Genomic DNA, 20188 nt, shown 5'->3' with positions numbered 1-20188 from the left:
TTATGGTTAATAGAAAGGAGCTGTATATTACACAACAATAAAACAAATCGCAGTTTGTAACAAAACTAAAGACGGATAAACAGATCGAACACGCAATAGAACGTTTTAACATATCTGTACAGGAAGCAGCATGAAACTCAACACCATTACCTACAAATCTACATATTGTGAACAAAAACTCTTCCAATACGATACATGAAAAAATAATTGACAAAGAAAAACTCAGAAAACAACGGCAATTATCAAGATCACCTCAGAGTAAAACAGATCTCAATAAAGCACGAAAAGACATAAAAAAATTGATAATAGCAGAAAAAAGTTATCAGGAATACTTACAAAAACTAGATGCAACCCAAGCCACTGACTAGTCGTTATAGGAGGCGACAAGAACATCACAAAGGCATAAGTATACAATCCCACCAGTAAGAACACAAACAGGACAATGGGCGAAAAGTCCACCAGAAAAAGGCAAAACATTTGCGACACACCTTAAAAAAGATTTTACACCAAATGACGGAAATTGCTCACTACAAACTGAAGAAGAAACTATTTTAATACTCACAAAACCTTATCAACTAGAACTTCCTGAAAAAAGATTCACAAAAAATGAGGAAAAAAATATTATACATACAACAAAACATCTATAAGTACAAAAAAAGGCTCTAGAATACGACCTGATTACTGAAAGACTCTTAAGCAACTCCCAGAGGAAGGCTTCCAATTTCTAACAAAGTTATTTAAGTGTATAATGAGATTAGGTAATTTCTCATCACAATGGAAACTAGCATATATAACAATGATACTACAGCCAGGAAAAGAACCAGAAAATGTACAGTCCTACCGTCCTATTAGTCTTTCTTCTTCCAGTGGTATCCAAAGTGTTTGAAAAGCTGACACTTACTAGGCTAATGACAATACTAGAAAACACAAAACTAATACCACGACACCAATTTGGGTTTATAAAGCAACATTCAACAATATAACAAATACATATTATAGAATTGTAAAGAGAATCAACGAGGACTTTGAAAATAATAGGTACTGCTCGTCGGTATTTTTGGGCATAAGTCAGGCATTTGATAAAGTCTGACGTAAAGGACTCTTATGTAAACTAAAACAAAATTTACCAACAAATTACTATATAGTGATGAGCGCGTTAATAACCGGCAAAATAGCGCAAAAGATGGAAAACATAATACATTGCAAAACAAAAAGAGATGAAACTAGTGGAGATAGAAATGATCGTTATAAACGTATAAATTACCATTACATTACTGTATACTCTTAAAGTCCTATATCACCATCAGAAACTTCCAGGTAAAGTATGAGCATGAATACACAAACATACAACAAATTCTCTGCTGACCTACCGACAGATGCACAGATCACTACAGCCACATTTGCGGATGATACGGCAATACTATCATTGAACAAAAATCCCAAAATAGCCTCAGATATCCTACAAAATAACTTAACTAAAATACAACTATGGATGACAAAATGGAGAGTCAAAATAAATGAAAACAAATCACTACAACTAACATTTAGCAAGTGTAGGGAAATATGCTTAATCGGTAAAAGAATCCCCCAAGGGGATGAGGGCAAATATCTAGGTATTTACTTAGACAGAAGATTAAACTGGAGGAAGCATTATATTTACTAAGCGAAAACAACTGGGCCATAAGTTAAGGACCATATTTGGTTGTTAGGAAAAAAATCAAAACTATTAACTGATAATAAAATATTATTCTACAAATTCATCCTAAAACCAGTGTGGACTTATGGGATATAATTATGGGGAACCGCCGCACAATTCAACATTGAAATCATACAAATATTTCAGTCCAAAATATTAAGAACAACACTGGGAGTTCCATGGTTCATAACCAAAGAAGCCATTCATCGGGACGCCGGACTAACATACGTCAGAGATGACATCAAAAAGTGTGCGAAAAAACTTACAGAGAAACTTAGCGAAAGGCTACACGGGCGATAATTTACAGCGCCTTAAGAGCAGTAAACACGAGGCATTGGTTGACTAACTCCCTATTTCATCTACAATTAGTTAGTCAAATGTCTCGTCAGGTTTACTGCTCTGCGCCGTAAATTATCGCCCGTGTGGCATTTCGCGTAAAGTGCATCCAAACGTGTTCGCAAAAAGTTTAGTGAAAAAACCGCATACTGTTCGTAGGTTAAAACGAAAAGTTCAGTTAAGTCACGTATCCATACAAGGGCGAACACCGCTCCGTGTAGCAGCTCCATATAGTGGATACGTCGGCAAACCCCGCTCGGCGCTCACCCTCTTCAAACAACCGGTTTGCAGTTTATATGTAGGAGAGCTCATAGCATATCCATTCGAGCTGCTACACGGAGCGGGGTTTGCCCTTGTATGGATACGTGACTTTAGAGTTAATTGCATAATACTAAATGTACTGTCAATACTTTAAAAATTAGTCAATTTGTACAATTTTCAGATCGTAGGCCTTCCCAATGAGAGGTATCGTTGTGGAATGATATATACCACATTGTCATACCACAGAAAACCAATCTTCCCCTGCCTATATTTGTTTATGATAATAAGACCCTTGTGTTATACAGTATGGTGCAAATGAAAGGAATAAATATATCGCAAACCCGGTGACTTTACAGAAAAATCCTGGTCGATTTTTAATTTTAAATTATAGAAATTAAGTCGTGTGCTGGCTCAGTTAAAAGGTTATTCAATTCTGTATTCAGTAATATAAACATTGACATATTGTTTATACAGGGTGGCCAAAAGAATATTTTTTAACTAAATTAATTGACACAAAAAGAAGAATGTAGATATGTAATTAATTTAACTCAAAATATATTTAATGTCCGACTGGTATATTATTTGACAAATAATGACATGATTTCGAAGTCAGTTAAATATGATATAATGCCCTAGGGCGTTAAATTTAAATAACTAGTTAAGTACTGCCAAGTTGACAAATAAAAACCTAAGTAAAACTATGGTTACCACAATTATTATGTTACAACTACTGCTGCTAAATGTACTTATTTAAAAACTAATTAATTCAAAATTCATTCAAATTTTTTGCATATAAAGAAGAATTTAGTCGGACATTAAACGTTGAAGGCACCACGGGTATTATAGATAATAACGCTTTCGGCCAACGTATATCCCTCGGGCCAAAGGCCCTCTGTATATATACACCATTGACCTCAAGCGTTATTATCCTTATAAATACCCTTGGTACCTGAATAACTATTACTGCTGTCAGAAAACAAAAAAAGACATGTTTATTTAACAAATGAGCATTGCTTTTTGCTTAAATTCAATTTTCAAACTGTTAAGGCAGGTGGGTGGCAGCTTAAGTATTGAAGCGACAAGCAATGTTTATTTCTCCAATAAACATTTTTTAACAGCAGTAACATGTATTTTAAATTAAATAAATTAAAAATATTCTTCTTTTTGTGTCAATTAAGTTAAACAAAAAATTTTTGGACAAGTTTTTGGACACCGTGTATAAAATAACCATGTTAATGTTTATATAAGTGAATAGAGAATTGAATATCCTCTCAAATGAGCTAGCACACGACCCCTATTCTCATTTTTAAAAATTAAAAATAGTATGATATCTAATATGTCAGAAAATCATAATTTAAAAATAAAAATCGACCGGTTTCAGGATTTTTCCTTAAGGTCGCCGACTTACGAAATAACGAATTTATTGCTTTCATTTGCACCATACTGTATATGCTAAGAATATCTTCATTGGTTTTAAGGCGGATATACATATGCGCTCTGCTCGGTATGCAAGCCGCTCGCGCGCAGCGTATTCGTCAGATTAGTACGTGTTTTCAAGTGACGCACAAACGGCACGCACACGGCGCACTACGATCCAAATTCTGTCGATTTTTCAACAAACGCTTTGATGCTTCACAATACGTATTTGGACCGGTTTGCGAGTGGTTTGTTGGTTTTGGCGCGCATGAGTTGAATATTTGTTAGTAATGGAATGGTCGGAACTGTCGGAAGGAAATATCTAACTTATTGATGTTTACCGTGGAAAATCATTATTGTGGGATCCTCAATAAAGAACCATTTAATTTAAAGAAACAACTTAAATCCGATCTGAACGGAAATAGAAGCTGAAATAAAAAAATGTACATGCGGACCTTTTTAAAAAATGTTAGTTCATTGTTGTACTAAAAATAACATGTGAGGACCTTTTTTACAAAACTGCATAAATACATTTCCGGCTAAAATACATGTTTTGTTGAATTTCGAGAGTTTGGTCTGCCTTAGATCTTGTGTATAAGTCTCATGTGTTAAAAGTTAATATTTTCCATTTAAAATGAGCCTAGTAATCACGTTTCTTCCACAAAACTTAATTAATCCGCTCAAAAACCTTTACCCCATGTCCACTGTTTTTTCTATACAAAACTTAACATCTCCTTCTTTAGCTAACCATTAAAATTAGTTTTTGTGTTACAAATTTGCATAAATCCTCCGGTCTGCAAAACTATCCCTCTACTATTTTTGTTTGGTTTTAAAAGTATCCTCTAGAATTAGACGTTGATTCGTGAAACAAAATATAATATTCGTTAGTTCTAAAACTATTCACGGCTCGCACTGACAGTGTGTAGCGTAGCCACGCTATGCCACGCTGTGCCTATCTTTTTTTACAAAACGCGATATCTCCAACAGACACATGGCTATATTTTGTTAATGCGAATCAATAACAATAATGTTAATTAACGCTTTATTTCTCTAAATCTAACCTCAATTGATTACGTTCTCAGAAATTTCGAAAGTTTTAATACAACAGCTGCAGCACGTTTTTACGTCTCCTGAAAATTTTTGAAAAGTGGATTTATGCAGTTTTGCAAAAAAGCTCCTCATGTATTAAAAATAAGATTTACTATTTTATTGGGGCATAAGCCACAATTCGAGTTTGAAATCAAGTTTACTTGACCTTTCGACTTTCACTTCGGAAATAGTTATCAATATCAAAAAAACATTCATAAGCAGATATATATTATGTGTCACCGGAAAGCGAAATAGGTAACACACGACTTGGAGAACCTATAGTTTTTTAACTTCGTGTCTGGTGAAGCAACGCAGTTGAAACAAGCGGATATATTATAATTGTGTCACCGGAAAGCGAAAAAGGTAAGGCACAACTTGGAAGAGCCTATAGTTTCCTAACTTCGCTTCTGTTGAAGCAACGGAGTTGGAACAAGCAGATATATTATAGTTGGGTCACCGGAAAACGAAAAAGGTCACGCTGTGCTTATCTTTTTTTACAAAACGCGATATCTCCAACAGACACATGGCTATATTTTGTTAATGCGAATCAATAACAATAATGTTAATTAACGTTTTATTTCTCTAAATCTAACCTCAATTGATTACGTTCTCAGAAATTTCGAAAGTTTTAATACAACAGCTGCAGCACGTTTTTACGTCTCCTGAAAATTTTTGAAAAGTGGATTTATGCAGTTTTGCAAAAAAGCTCCTCATGTATTAAAAATAAGATTTACTATTTTATTGGGGCATAAGCCACAATTCGAGTTTGAAATCAAGTTTACTTGACCTTTCGACTTTCACTTCGGAAATAGTTATCAATATCAAAAAAACATTCATAAGCAGATATATATTATGTGTCACCGGAAAGCGAAATAGGTAACGCACGACTTGGAGAACCTATAGTTTTCTAACTTCGTGTCTGGTGAAGCAACGCAGTTGAAACAAGCGGATATATTATAATTGTGTCACCGGAAAGCGAAAAAGGTAAGGCACAACTTGGAAGAGCCTATAGTTTCCTAACTTCGCTTCTGTTGAAGCAACGGAGTTGGAACAAGCAGATATATTATAGTTGGGTCACCGGAAAACGAAAAAGGTAACGCACAACTTGGAAGAGTCTATAGTTTCCTAACTTCGCTTCTGGTGAAGCAACGGAGTTGGAACAAGCAGATATATTATAATTGGGTCACCTGAAAACGAAAAAGATAACACACTGCTTGGAAGAGCCAATAGTTTTCTAAGTTCGCTTCTAGTGAAGCAACGGAGTTGGAACAAGCAGATATATTATAATTGGGTCACCGGAAAACGAAAAAGGTAACACACAACTTGGAAGAGCCTATAGTTTCCTAACTTCGCTTCTGGTGAAGCAACGGAGTTGGAACAAGCAGATATATTATAATTGGGTCACCGGAAAACGAAAAAGGTAACGCACAACTTGGAAGAGCCAATAGTTTTCTAAGTTCGTTTCTAATGAAGCTACGCAGTTGAAACAAGCAGATACATTACAATTGTGTCACCGAAAAACGAAAAAGGTAACGCATGACTTGGAAGTACCTATAGTTCTCTAATTTTGTTTCTGTTTGTAGGAACAAGCAGATATATTATGGTAGGGGAGCAAAGTATGCTAAATGTGCAGTCACTATAGCGCTTTGGGGACCTATTGGGTTGTGATTATTAGGTCCTAAAACCAAAAAAAGTTAAGTAAAATTTTCCATTTTAGTGGGGACTTCCCATTTTTTAATTTAGTTTTCCATTTCCAACAATCTTTTTTCCGATTATAGCGCCATCTATCCATAATTCAAAAAAATGTTTCGAATAAAAGTTGTTTATTTTTATAAAAACAATCAAAATCTGCAATAGGAAACGGAGGCTACCATTTAAGATTTTATGTAACCCCCCACCTCACCTCCGTGGGGGGTCGTGTTTTTAAACATTCGATAGATTTTTCAAAAATATTGATAAAGTGTATTTTGCAGTTTTTCGATATGATGTTTATTTTGCGAAAGATCGCGGGATTTGTATTTAAAATTTTAAATTTACCCCCCCCCCTCTCCGTGGGGGGACAAGTTTGGTATTTTTCGATAGATTTTTGAAAAATATTGAACACGTAGTTTTTAGCTTTTCAATCTGTCGTTCATTTCGCGAAATATTCACTTTTTTTTGTGAAACTTTTTGACTCACCCATTTCCGTACGCCCCGCTCAAATCGTCATATTTTTGAAATATAGACTCTTTTGCATGTATTTAACTTATCTTAATTTGACAATTTCGAGTATTTTTAAGGATAGATTTTTTTTTCGGGCCCCCCTGAACGAACTCCCCTGCGTTAAGAGCCAATATATGGTGGAGGTACATCTGCAGGGTACCACGTTTCTCCCCATATGATAATCTGACGCGCTCGAGTAACTGCAAAAATCCCCGCTTGGGCTCCCCTACCATTATAATTGTGTTGCCGGGAAGCGAAAAAGGTAGTTCCCGAAATGTTCCCAAACTGTGGCTTATTCGACATACAATAGTAAATTGCATAAGATGCCACAAGAAAATAGTTTCAGAACGATACCAAAATAAGATGTAGTAGAAGTACAGGACAGAGACATGATTATCTACAATTACTAAACGTTCGTAAGTTTCCTCTGGATCGTCAAAATGAAAAATTTTAACCAACAATAACCGCGCCACGAACGCGCGGCGCTCACACGGCGCGGAGTTCGCGGCGCGGATATCTGTCTCCGCCTTTATGTTTTTTATACTTAATATTATATAATTATTTATAATAGCTCATATTATGAATTATGAGGAAGCCTACTCTATAGGCTTTCATTTCGAACGTCTCAATTTTTGTATTAGATTGTAGAGCATTAAGGCCCCACATCCGTTAAATCTAAAATCGAACTCTAGGTTTCAGATTAAGTTTGAGTATTTAAATACTTCAGAGATGAAACTTTTCGATAGGGTTCTCACTTGGCGTGGATTTATGTCTTTAAGAATACTGTTCTCACTTCTACATTAATATAAATATACTCGCGACATTATAATTTCTAATTCAAATTTTATTTTTTATAGAATAGAGTTTTTCTATAAATAGTCTTCAACTTACCAACATAGGAATATTTGGTACAACAACTAGGTCATCTGGACTACCTTTAGATGCTTCTGGGTCGAAATGGTAAATTTTCTGTAGATTAAATGTAAGGGTTCCGTTGTCGTGTATTGAAATATTTTTTCTCTCCCATCTTTCTCTGCAAAAAATATAGTGGTTATTTTAAAGAAGCTTAACAATTTTATTTGAGAGAATAAAATTTTAAGTAAAAGTCGTAATCACAAAATAATAATTGCGAAGCAAAATACATGAGACACATAACCCATATTTCATATTGTCAAAATGTTTAGATGGCCTAAGGCTACAGTTGAGCTTAAATTTCAATATTTTATATACGCTAGAATATTCCACCGGGTGTTCCAAACTTTGAGGAAAAAACACACTACCATTGTTACACCCGGTATATAATGACACTTATCTGTTTAGCAACAATATTATTACATCGATATTGCTGAAGACTAAAGCTATACTATATTAAAAAAAATCACTTAAATTGGACAAAAGGTTTAGGAAATATGAGACATTAAAAATGTCCCATTTTTAAGGTGATGCGATAATTTTGACGCTTAGTGTAATTAGTACGCGGTGATACTAATCAGGTAAAATAGTAAAATAAACTTATTGGATAAAAAACTCAACAAGCCCAAAAAATACAAATTTTTAAGGAATTGAAAGACAATTCAATTATACACGGGTTCTAATATACAGTGTGCCAATTTGAAAAGGTACCACCCTCGTCACGAAAACACGTCAAATTTATTTGTAAGGGGGACATTTTGTAGACCAGTTTTCAACTAAATTACATCAAACCTCTAGCGGGTGAGGACATAACCCGAAACTCTTTAGGCTACGGCTCCACGGGCGGGAAATTGACGCTAGCAGTAGCAGTAAAATGAACTTAAGGTTCCGCGGAACGGAATGGGAATAGCCGAACTGAACCGACTACGCACAGGTCCTGTAATCGGTACAGTTCGGCTATCCCTATTCCGTTCCGCGGAACCTTAAGTTCATTTTACTGCTACTGTTAGCGTCAATTTCCCGCCCGTGGAGCCGTAGCCTTAATGGAAAATGGGGTTGAGCGATACTTTATTTTAAAGGGCGTTCAATTAACTTTTCAGACATACCACATCTAATCTTATAAAAGCCTAAGCGACAAGTCACGCTGTTTGTCCAGGAAATTTGTCGATATGTAAACATTAAATGACGTTCCGTAAACGTTATTTTATTGTTTTATATTATTTTTATAACAGTTTCAGAATAACTGAACCGATTTAGATCACTTCGATTTTGAAACATTTTTAGAAATCCAAGGAAGATTTAAAATGTGAGAAAATTAATGAAATTGTGAAGAAAATACTAAAACCAACAATGTTATTTTCATATACAGTTATGATAAACTCCTTTAGATTAACGTCACTAAAAACTGCCGCTATCTTCGCGTCTAATTATTTTTCTACATTGACTGCGAATAAGTTCGTATCGCTACCAGTGAAAACTTTTTTTATTTTTAAAATCCCCAACTTTCTAAGTTTGAATATTTTTAATCTTATAAAGGATTAAAAAGTAAAATCAAATTAAAATTAAATAAGTAACCAGTGTATTTCTTACACATTTACTTCATATTTAACATAGCTTGCAATTTTTAAAACGAATAATCATGTACTTCTATAGCTATCCAAGATAATAACGATAATGAATAAACATAAAATGCTGATGAATAAAATAGACTAAAATAAAATAGGTAATTTCCTTTTATTCGTCACATACCAGTAGTTTTATTTTTACAATATAATACTAATTAAAATAAATAAATTAAACATATTATATGTAAATGTAAGATAATAATGAAAATATAAATAATGAATACATTCTATATTATATTTAACATATTAGTAGACCAAACAAAGTGATAAAATCGGCTATTTCGAAATAGTTGCCATATACCTACGACAACATTGGACAGTTTGATATACCTATACTCGTATACTAACGATTTACCATGAATGTGATTTAATGTTTAAGAAATGTCATGCGCACCCTCAGTAATATAAGGGATGAACTTAAAATTTTTGTTAGTTGTGATTTTTAATGATAAGGGCACATAATGAAATTATCTACCGGTTAGCGCTGACAGACAGAGAAAAAGAACATTAATGGTTAGGTAACTATATTTGTGCCTCTTTTTCTCACTCTCCCCGCCCACCACTCGTTTTTACTACTACAAGCATCTACAAGGTAGCAATCAGTAACGTGTCTTTTTATGACGAAAATCCTGGTGTTTTAACATTTTGTATTATATAGAACAATTTTTAGTTGAGCCGTTATATTATGCAAAATGTAATAAATAATTGGGTCTAATTCATAATAGATCGCTATGTTGCATAAACAGTGACAGGGATATTAATAATATAAGAGATCAAACTTAAACAGTTCCTTATTTCTGTTATGTTTTTTTTTTGTTTTATATGGGACTAACTTTAAAGTATTTTTTTTCATTACTTGTAATTAATGGAATTTATTTATATTATTTTTTTGGCATTGCTCTTTATTGTGCAATTATGAAATAACAAATATGCCAAATTTCACATTTATAACTTAAATAATAAGCATATTATTTAAAAAAAAAAGCTGAAATATAGGAATCCAAAATCTTTAAAAGCTATTTTACAAAAATCAAATTTTTTGAATTGTGCCTCGATATTACTAAGGGTGCGATATATCCAGTCCCACAAAAGTGAATCCTCAAACCTATGTCTGCAGACAAAATCAGCCAAACTGATTTGCCATATTGAATGAAAGGAGATACGAAGCTGATTTTGTTGAATATAGCATGATAGCACGACGATACTTTAGTGATAAGCAGACATAAAATTTCATTGGTATATAAAGCGCTGTAAGAAGTAGTCACGTCTGTCCCAAGTGGCACGTGCCGTTATTTATTGTCTTTCATTTTTAAAATCTATATATGTATAAAATAAATAAATTAGAGGAAGTTAGTAAACATTAGAGGGTGTCAGAAAAAAATTTGAGGGAGTCATAAAAAATCTGAGGTAGTCACAAAAAATTAAAGGATGTCAAAACAAATTAGAGGGTGCGAGAAAAATAGGAAGAACTCAGAAAAAAATAGGGGGGGTTAGAAGAAAATAGAGGAAGTCAGAAAAAATTGGTGGAAGGTACGATAAAATAGAAGGAAGTAAAAAACAATGAGTTCAGTGACTGTATGGGGCATTGATTGTATCCCCTGTCGCATGGAGACGGGTAAAATTACTAGTACCTACATTATATTTCTTTTCAATAATTTTTTCAAAATACTTTTTTTCAAAAATATTCTCTTGAAAAAGTTGTTGAACTACCTTTAAAATGAGGTTATCACTCAACCCCCTTTCCATTAAAGATTTTGGTTGTTGTGTCCGCCCCCGCTATAGGGTTGATGTAATTTAGTTGAAAACTGGTCTACAAAATGTCCCCATAATAAATAAATTTGACGTGCTTTTGCATATTTTTAGATTTTCTATAAGAAACAAATTATAGAGGGCCGTACCTTTTCAAATTGACATACTATAAAATGTTTTTTGGAGTATTGAACCGCAAACTGATTTTTTTTTTGGGTATTGGAGTATTTTGAGTATTTTTGGAAAAGTCAAGTAAAACCGTAACGACAGTTGGTAGCTAGTTCAGAACTCCAAAATATTTTTGAAGTATTGAGTCCAAGATTTTTTTAAAAGTACTGAAAAAAATGTAATGTACGTGATATTTTTGAAGGTATCACTCAACCTCCCTTTTCATTAAAGATTTTAGGGTTTGTGTCTGCCCCCGCTAGAGGTTTGATGTAATTTAGCTGAAAACAGGTCTACAAAAAAAATGTTGTCCTTACAAAAATTTTTACGTGTTTTTGTATATTTTTAGATTTTGTATAGGGAACAAATTAGGCGCTCAGAGCAACAGTGGCCTGAGCCACGAATTGATCATTTTTATATTAACATATCAATAAAAGCAGCAACATTAAATCTTAAGATTAATAAGAGTCTACACAACCTACCTCTATATTTGGTTAAATGGCGCTACATAATTTGTAGCGCCATCCCATATAGTCCTGTCGCCAGGGGGGTACAACGGCGTCCTTAATTAGTCAGAAGGACTTACCCAAGTTTTTTTATGTATTTTGACCCGTAGAACACGAATTTTTCGGGTAACAGTTGATCCGGATGTCGATAAGATTGTTATAAACAAATAACTTGAGGAATTATATAAAAGCGATTTTTCGCAAAACAAAACATTTTTATTTTGTAATTTTTTTTGGTAATTCTCAGCAAAAAATGGTTTTACAAGTTTTTTCGTAGGATGCATAGTTTTCGAGATAAACGCGGTTGAACTTGGAAAAAATCGAAAAAGTGCAATTTTTGAACCCGAATAACTTTTGATTAAAAAATAAAATAGCAATTCTGCTTATTTCATTTGAAAGATCAAGTCAAATTCTATCCGTTTTGATTATTTTCATTGTCAAAATTAAGTTTTTATTTGTTAAACAAAGCCATAAACACATAGTGTTTCCCGTGCCCAATGCATGCGTTTTAATGTACGTAATCTACGTAGAAATTGTCTGTATGCGCGCCTACTCGTTGGATTTCAAATCAGAAATGCATTGAAAACATCATTCAATCACTATTAGGCGAGTGGGAGATACCCCTAAAATGACCAGGTACTGACCACGGAGAGCTGAAGGGCTAATTTTATTCATACTTTATATTTTAGAGGGTGCTGAAAACGAAAATGAGGTTTATTTTGAATTTTATGTGGGGGAACATTGTCAAAATCGCAATTTTAACCTAAAAATAAAAAAAAATCACGTTTTTTTGCGTTTACCTCGCTACAACTATGTTTAATTTTAATATTTTTTCACATAATTTTAATATTTCTGAAATTTTCACAGTACATAGCTCTAACATTTCTGAAGACAACTGTACTTGTTTTAAGCTTTAATTCTTAGTCTAATAAAGGTTATGAATTTTTCAAAGGGAAAGGTACGGATTTGTGCATTGTAAAGTTTAATCGCAAAAGTTGAGTGACGAAATTTAAAATTTAGCCTTTTAATCACGTTTATGTTAAAGTAAAGAGTACAAAGAAGTTCTCTGGAAAATTTTTGATCAAAATGTTTTATAGAAAAAAAAAATAGTGCAACTTTTATTATCGACATTAGAAATCCCCGATATAACGGTTATTTTTCGAGATACTGACCATGTGTGGTGAATGGCTAATTTTGGTCTTAGATTATGTTTTTGATGGCACTGAAAACGAAAATAGAATCTATTTTAAATTTTAGGTGGGGGAATAATCGCAATTTTACCATAGAAATAAAAAAAAGTGAAATCACGTTTTTTGCGTTTAACTCGCTACAACTCTGGTAGATTTTAATATTTTTATCTAAGGTTTGTACACTATATGTTGCTCACTTTTTGAAGACAACGGTATCTGCTTTAAGATTTTAGTCTAATTCTAGTAAAAGATGAATTTTTTAAAGTGCAAGGTACAGATTCTTGAATTACAAAGTTTAATCGCAAAAGTTAAGAGGCAAAATTTAAAATTTATCTTATTAATTACGTTTATGTTAAAACATAGATTACAAAGAAGTTTTCTGGAAAGTTTTAGTTACAAATGTTAAATAGAACAAAAATTGCGCCACTTTTAATATAGACGTTATACGTCCTTAAAAAAGCGCTTATTTTTCGACATACTGACCATGGGAGGTGAATGGCTAATTTTGGTCTTATTTTATGTTTTCGATGGTGCTGACAATGAAAAAGAGGTTTATTTTGAATGAAAAACTGAAGTCACGAATTTTTACGTTTATCTCGCTACAACTCTGTTCCATTTTAATATTTTTTTTCTAAAATTTTTACGGCATATATTTCTTACCCTTGTGAAGACTATGAAAGTAACTGTTGTCTTTCAGTATTTTTTTTTTTTTGTAAAAGTTATGAATTTAAAAAAATTAAAGGTGCAGATTCGTGAATTGCAGAGTTAAATCGCAAAAATTAAGTGACAAAATTTCAAATTTATCTATTTGATTACGTTTATGTTAAACCATAGAGTTCAAAGAAGTTTTATGGGGAGTTTTAGGTCTAGATGTGTTATAGAAAAAATATGGTGCAACTTTTAATTTTAAGAAAAACGTGGTGTAACTTTTTTTTATTTTTAGGGCAAAATTGCGATTTTGACAATTTTCTCCCACCTAAAATTCAAAATAAACTTGATTTTCGTTTTCGGCACCATCAAAAACATAAAGTAAGTCCAAAATTAGCCATTCATCACCCATGATCAGTATCTCGAAAAAGCGTTATTTTGGGGATTTATAACTTAATATTAAACGTTGCACCATTTGTTTTCTATAAAACATTTTGATCCAAAACTTTCCAGAAAACTTTTTTGTACTTATGTTTTATTTTTGAATTTGATTTAAAATCTATATTTCAAATTTTGTTAGTCAAATTTTGCGATTAAACTTTGCAATTCACGAATCTGCACCTTGTACTTTAAAAGATTCATAACTTTTACTAGAAACACTAAAATCTTAAAGCAGAAACCATTGTCTTCAAAAAAAGTGAGTGCTATATAGTGTACAAACTTTAGAAAAAAAAATATTAAAATGGACCAGAATTGTAGCGAGCTAAACGCAAAAAAACGTGATTTATTTTTTTTTTAATTTTTAGGGTGCAATTATAATTTTGACAATATTCCCCCACCTAAAAGGACATCGCACACATCTTATGGAAAATATAATGTCACTCAAATTCAACAAAATTTATACGATTAGATTCGTTTTAATATAACGATCAATTCTTATCATTGCGCCAACTCTTAATTATGATTAATTACGGCGCAAATTTCAATTAAAATTTATCGAAATCACATTTTTGGAGTCCATAAAATGTTAGTTACAATCATTATTGCTCTGAGTGCTATTCATAACAGCTTAAATCCCGCTGGGCCTAAGCGGATTAGTGAAACTAATCCGCTGATTTATGGAGTACCGAAAATCTGGGTATTTTAAAATATTTTTTCTTTCTCTAACTTATGTACCTACCCATTTGATTTCAGATTTATTTATATCAATTTCTGCTCTTATTTTTGAAAATAGAGAGTCTCGTTAATTTAAAACGAATCTATTGGTATAAATTTTATTGAATTTGAGTGACATTATATTTTCCATAAGATGTGTGCGATGTCCTTTAAAATAAATTTTATTTTCGTCACGGTCAAAAACATAATTTAAGACCAAAATTAGCCATTCTCCACCCATGGTCAGTACCTCGAAAAATAAGCGTTATATTGGTCATTTCTAATGTCGACATTAAAAGTTGCACCTTTTTTTTTCTATAAAACATTTTGATCTAAAACTTTCCAGAAAACTTCTTTGTACGCTTTGTTTTAACATAAACGTAATTAAAAAGCTAAATTTTAAACTTGGTCACACAACTTTTGCAATTAAACTTTGCAATGCACAAATCCGCACCTTTTCCTTTGAAAAATTAATAACCTTTATCAGGATAAGAATAAAAGCTTGAAACAGGTACCGTTGTCTTCAGAAATATTGGAGCTATATACTGTAAAAATTTCAAAAAAAACATTAAAACGGAACAGAGTTGTAGCGAGGTAAACGCAAAAAACGTGATTTCATTTTTTTTTTATTTTTAGGTTAAAATTGCGATTTTGACAATGTTCCCACACATAAAATTCAAAATAAACTTCATTTTCGTTTTCAGCACCCTCGAAAATATAAAGTATGAATAAACTTAGCCCTTCGGCCCTCCGTGGTATGTATCGCGAAAACTAAGCGCTTTTTTGAGGGTGTCCAGCTCGTGTATATGTGTTTATAGCTTTGGTTAACAATAAAACAATTAATTTGTAGCAATGAAAGTAATCAAAACCGATAGAATTTGACTTAAACTTTCAAATGCGGTAAGCAGAATTGCTATTTTATTTTTTAATCAAAAGTTATTCGGGTTCAAAAATTGCAATTTTTCGATTTTTTGAAAGTTCAACCGCGTTTATGTCGAAAACTATGCATCCTACATAACAACTTGTAAAAACATTTTTTGCTTAGAATGACCCAAAAAATCCAAAAAAAATTTTTGTTTTGCGAAAAATCGCTGTTAGGTGATTCCTCAAGTTCTTTGTTTATAACAATCTTATCGACATCCGGATCGACTGTTGCCCAAAAAACTCGTGTTCTACGGGTCAAAATACATAAAAAAACTTGGATAAGTCCATCTGAATTAAGGAGGCCGTTGTACCCCCACTGGCGATAGGACTAATAAGCATAGTGGAAATAAGAATGCAAAGATTAAATTTATCTCAAAACTTCGTTTTTGGGGTTAGGCCACTGTTGCTCTGAGCGCCTCAAATTTTAGAGGGTGGTACCATTTCAAATTTACACCCTGTATGTTCTAATTATGGTCATTACTTCAGATTTTGTTCTAAAATCACACCAGCAAAAATATTTTCTAAATATCGCATAAATCAATAAACCAAAACGATGTCAGTGGCAGAAACGGTACATGTTCTTCCGTCTTATTATATAACTTCGTCGTGTTTAACACACTTCTCTATTATATGTATATATTGTTAATGTAGGTTGAGTCGTTCGATTTAGGATGGTATTGACGAAATTTTCGCCACTTATATAACGCCGTTGGGGATTTTTTTAGACGATTCATTACGAGAGGTGTGCGCTTTCTAATGAATTTGGTTTCCGTCGAAAATAGGTACATGGTGGGTTTGGGCGCACACAAATTATCAGTTATATATGAACCAAACACCTAGTTGGTGTTTCTGCAGTATTAAATTATTTAATGTGTTTGTCATACTAAACAGCGAAATAAAACAAATTGTTGAAAAAATATTCAGGATATTTGAATTATTTTTAAGAAGAAAAAACCTTAGTTTAAACAGCAATTACTACTACGCCCTGACATATCTCGTTACATTATTCCCATAAACATGTTACAATTGTTTTCCTAACTTTTTCCTCGTCCATAAGAAAAATATTTAAAAATGTAATTGTAACCAGTATTATTCTTCTTCTTCTTCTTTTTGTATAGACATGACTCTGTCTGTTTTTTCAATGTGGCTCTAGTAAGTTGTCGTTCCATCGTTTTCGTGGTCTTCCCACTGATTGTCTTCCTATTGGGGAACCGTCTCTCGCTATCCTGACTACCCTATTTGTTGTCATTCGGCTTATGTGGTCATTCCATTCTATTCTTCTGTTTCTTACTCAGTTATTAATGTTATACACCTTGCATCTCCCTCGTATATCTGTACTTCTAGCTCTATCCCATAGAGTCTTATCATCGATTTTTTGAACGGTTTTCATCTTCGCTGTTTCGAGCAATCTTTTTGTCCTCTCTGTATAGGGTCGTGTTTCTGCCTAGTATGTCATTATTGGTCTGATGACTGTTTTGTAAATTCTGCCTTTCATTTCTTTCCGATATTTTTATTTCTCCATATTTTTCCATTCAGGCAACCTTCGGCTCTGTTTGCTCTATTCGGTTGATCTTCCACTTCTGTTTCGAGCCTTCCGTAGCTAGATAGTGTGATGCCTAGGTATTTAAACTCCATCACTCGTTTTATTATCTGACCTTCCAGCTCCAATTTACATCTTATTGGATCTGCTGTTATAGCCATGCATTTTGTCTTTTGTGAGGAAATGAACATGTTAAATTTTCTGGCGATTATGTTGAATTGGTGCAGCATACGTTGTAAATCATCTTCACTTTGAGAGATTAGTATTGCATCGTTCGCATAGCAGATTATTTTAAGTTGTTTTCTCCCATCGTATCCTTTTTTAGTTCTTATTTTTTTATTATTTCGTCCATTGCTGTCTTATCACATTGCCGGCTTTAATTGGGTCAGTTAATTCATCGTCCACTTTTACTTTTATTGTGTTGTTCTGGTAGATGTTTTCGATTCGTTTTAATTATTTCTAGAGGCACCGCTGTCGAGTATAACAAATGGATAACGTCCTTTAATGTGGCCCTGTCAAATGCTTTCTTAAGGTCCACGAAACATAAATATGCCAGTTTGTTGTATTCCAACGATTCCTCTTGAACTTCCCTCATTATAAATATAGCCTCAGTGCATGACCTTCCCGACCTAAAACCTTATTGTTCTTCTGCTAATGTTATAATTGCATTCAATTTGTTTGTTTGCACTTTGGTTGCTAATTTTAATGTTGTGTTTAATAAGTTAATTCCTCTGTAATTCTCCGGTCTCCTTTTTTGGAAAGAGGTATTAAGATGCTTGATCTCCATTCTTGTGGTATTCTGTTTTGTTCTATTATTTTTTATATTAGTTTTAATAGTTGTTTAGTTAGATCTTGTCTTAGTTTGTTAGATATTCTGTCCTGTCCTAGAGATTTTCTATTTTTTAATTTTCTTAATGCTTCCTTTACCTCTTCCTACTCGATGTTTATTTCTTCGTTTGTTGTAACTTCAGGTATTGGTGGTTCATTATCGTCGCCTTTAGAAAATAGAGATCCGAAGTAGTATGTCCATGTTTCCTTCTGAATATGTTTCGCTTTTATTAATTCGTTCATCTCCTTTCTTTGCCCTCTGATAATTGTCCATACTTCTTTTTGTATTCCACAGAAGTCGTGTTCGATCTGTTTTGAGAAATTTTGCCAGTGCTCCCTTTTTATTTGCCTCACTAAAGTATTCGTTTCGTTTATTATTATCGTGTTAAGAATAATTTGAAACAACGGTGTGATGTACAGACCATGTAAACTTGATGGGACGAACCGCAAGAGACATTACAGAACTTTATGTGGAGCTTGCAAAAAATGAGAAAGAAATAGGTCTAGCCGTCAACCTAGATCAAGCTAAAGTCCTAATAGACCAGTAAGGATCTGTGAAAAAACGTCTATTTTTGGATGTTAAAGGTGGCATTCGGATTTTTGCAGATAAAGTTAGGTGACACCTATAGTAATAATAATTGACTTACGCTCCTTCTCAAATATGCCCGGAACACTAATAAAAAAATTAAAATATTTAAAAATCTCGAAAAACGTCGATTTTTTTCTGCTTTCTTTGCTTATAACTTTAAAACGATTCGTTTTGGAACAAAGTCGTAGGGAAATAAAATACAGATAATTGAACTTTGTATGATATACGACTGGTCAAAAATATCTTAACGTATTACCTTTTCTGCAATATAGCAATAAATACAAAATAAGGGGGCAAAATAAGCCTGCTGTTATTCAATGTTTTTAACCACTTTGGTGGCACTTAGAACCTTAGTAATTCACTTATTAAATTGTTTGTAACATACTTAAACCGTTTACCAAATTTCATTAAAATCGACCTAACAGATTTTGCATAATAAATTTGCAATCTAAATGTTTTTAAAAAACTTCAAATTTTTTAAAATCTTTCTGAACAAACAGTAGACCATTTAGAAGTTGTCTAATTTTTTTACATATAAAGAGGTTCTCTACCTATCTAATACACTTTACAGAATTAAAATCGGATTATTTAAGGGGCCTCAGCAATGTTTTAAACTTATAAACAATTTTTTGGCTTATAAAAAAATAGCTTTGTTTAATGATAAAAAAGTTAATTTTTAGCAGTGCAAATAATTAAAACCGGTATAATTTGAATTAAACTTTCAAATACTGTCAGCAGAATTGGTATTTTATTTTTTAATCAAAAGTTATTCGCGTTCAAAAATTGCAATTTTTCGAATTTTTTAAAGTTTCACTGCGTTTATCTCGAAAACTATGCATCCTACGAAAAAACTTATAAGAACATTTTTTGCTTAGAATTACCCAAGAAATACAAAAAAAAATATTTATTTTGCAAAAAATCGATGTTATGTAATTCCTCAAGTTCTTTGTTTATAACAATCTTATCGATATCCGGATCACCTGTTACCCAAAAAAATCGTGTTCTACGGATCAAAAAATACATAAAAATCTTGGGTAAGTCCATCTAAATAAAGGAGCCCGTAGCACTCCCTCCTGGCCACAGGACTAATTTGCTTATAAGCCAAAAAATTGTTTATAACTTTAAAACATTGCTGAGGCTGCTTAAACAATCAGATTTCAATTCTGTAAAGTGCATTAGATAGGTGGAGTGCTTCTTTATATGTAAAAAAATTGACAAATCTTTGTATGTTCTAGTTTTTGTTGTGCAAGATTTTAAAAAATTTTAATTTTTTTAAAAAAGTTTAGATTGCAAAATTATTATTCAAAATCTAGTAAGTCAATTTTAATGAAATTGGGTGTACGATTTTAGCACATTA

At 32.7% G+C, this 20188-nt stretch overlaps 1 protein-coding gene across 3 annotated transcripts in view; it reads right to left on the bottom strand.

The window, feature by feature from the left end:
* Positions 1 to 20188, bottom strand: part of LOC114333418 (lysosome membrane protein 2) — a 705292-nt gene that overhangs the window by 114724 nt on the left and 570380 nt on the right. For all 3 annotated transcript variants that reach the window (XM_050645639.1, XM_028283287.2, XM_028283289.1), the window contains one exon: positions 7892 to 8033. In XM_050645639.1, the coding sequence (XP_050501596.1) occupies positions 7892 to 8033 (142 nt within the window). The remainder of the gene's footprint in view (positions 1 to 7891; positions 8034 to 20188) is intronic.

Source organism: Diabrotica virgifera, chromosome 3, assembly GCF_917563875.1.
Source record: "Diabrotica virgifera virgifera chromosome 3, PGI_DIABVI_V3a".
Lineage (NCBI taxonomy): Eukaryota > Metazoa > Arthropoda > Insecta > Coleoptera > Chrysomelidae > Diabrotica > Diabrotica virgifera.
This window is presented reverse-complemented; position numbering and strand designations above follow the sequence as displayed.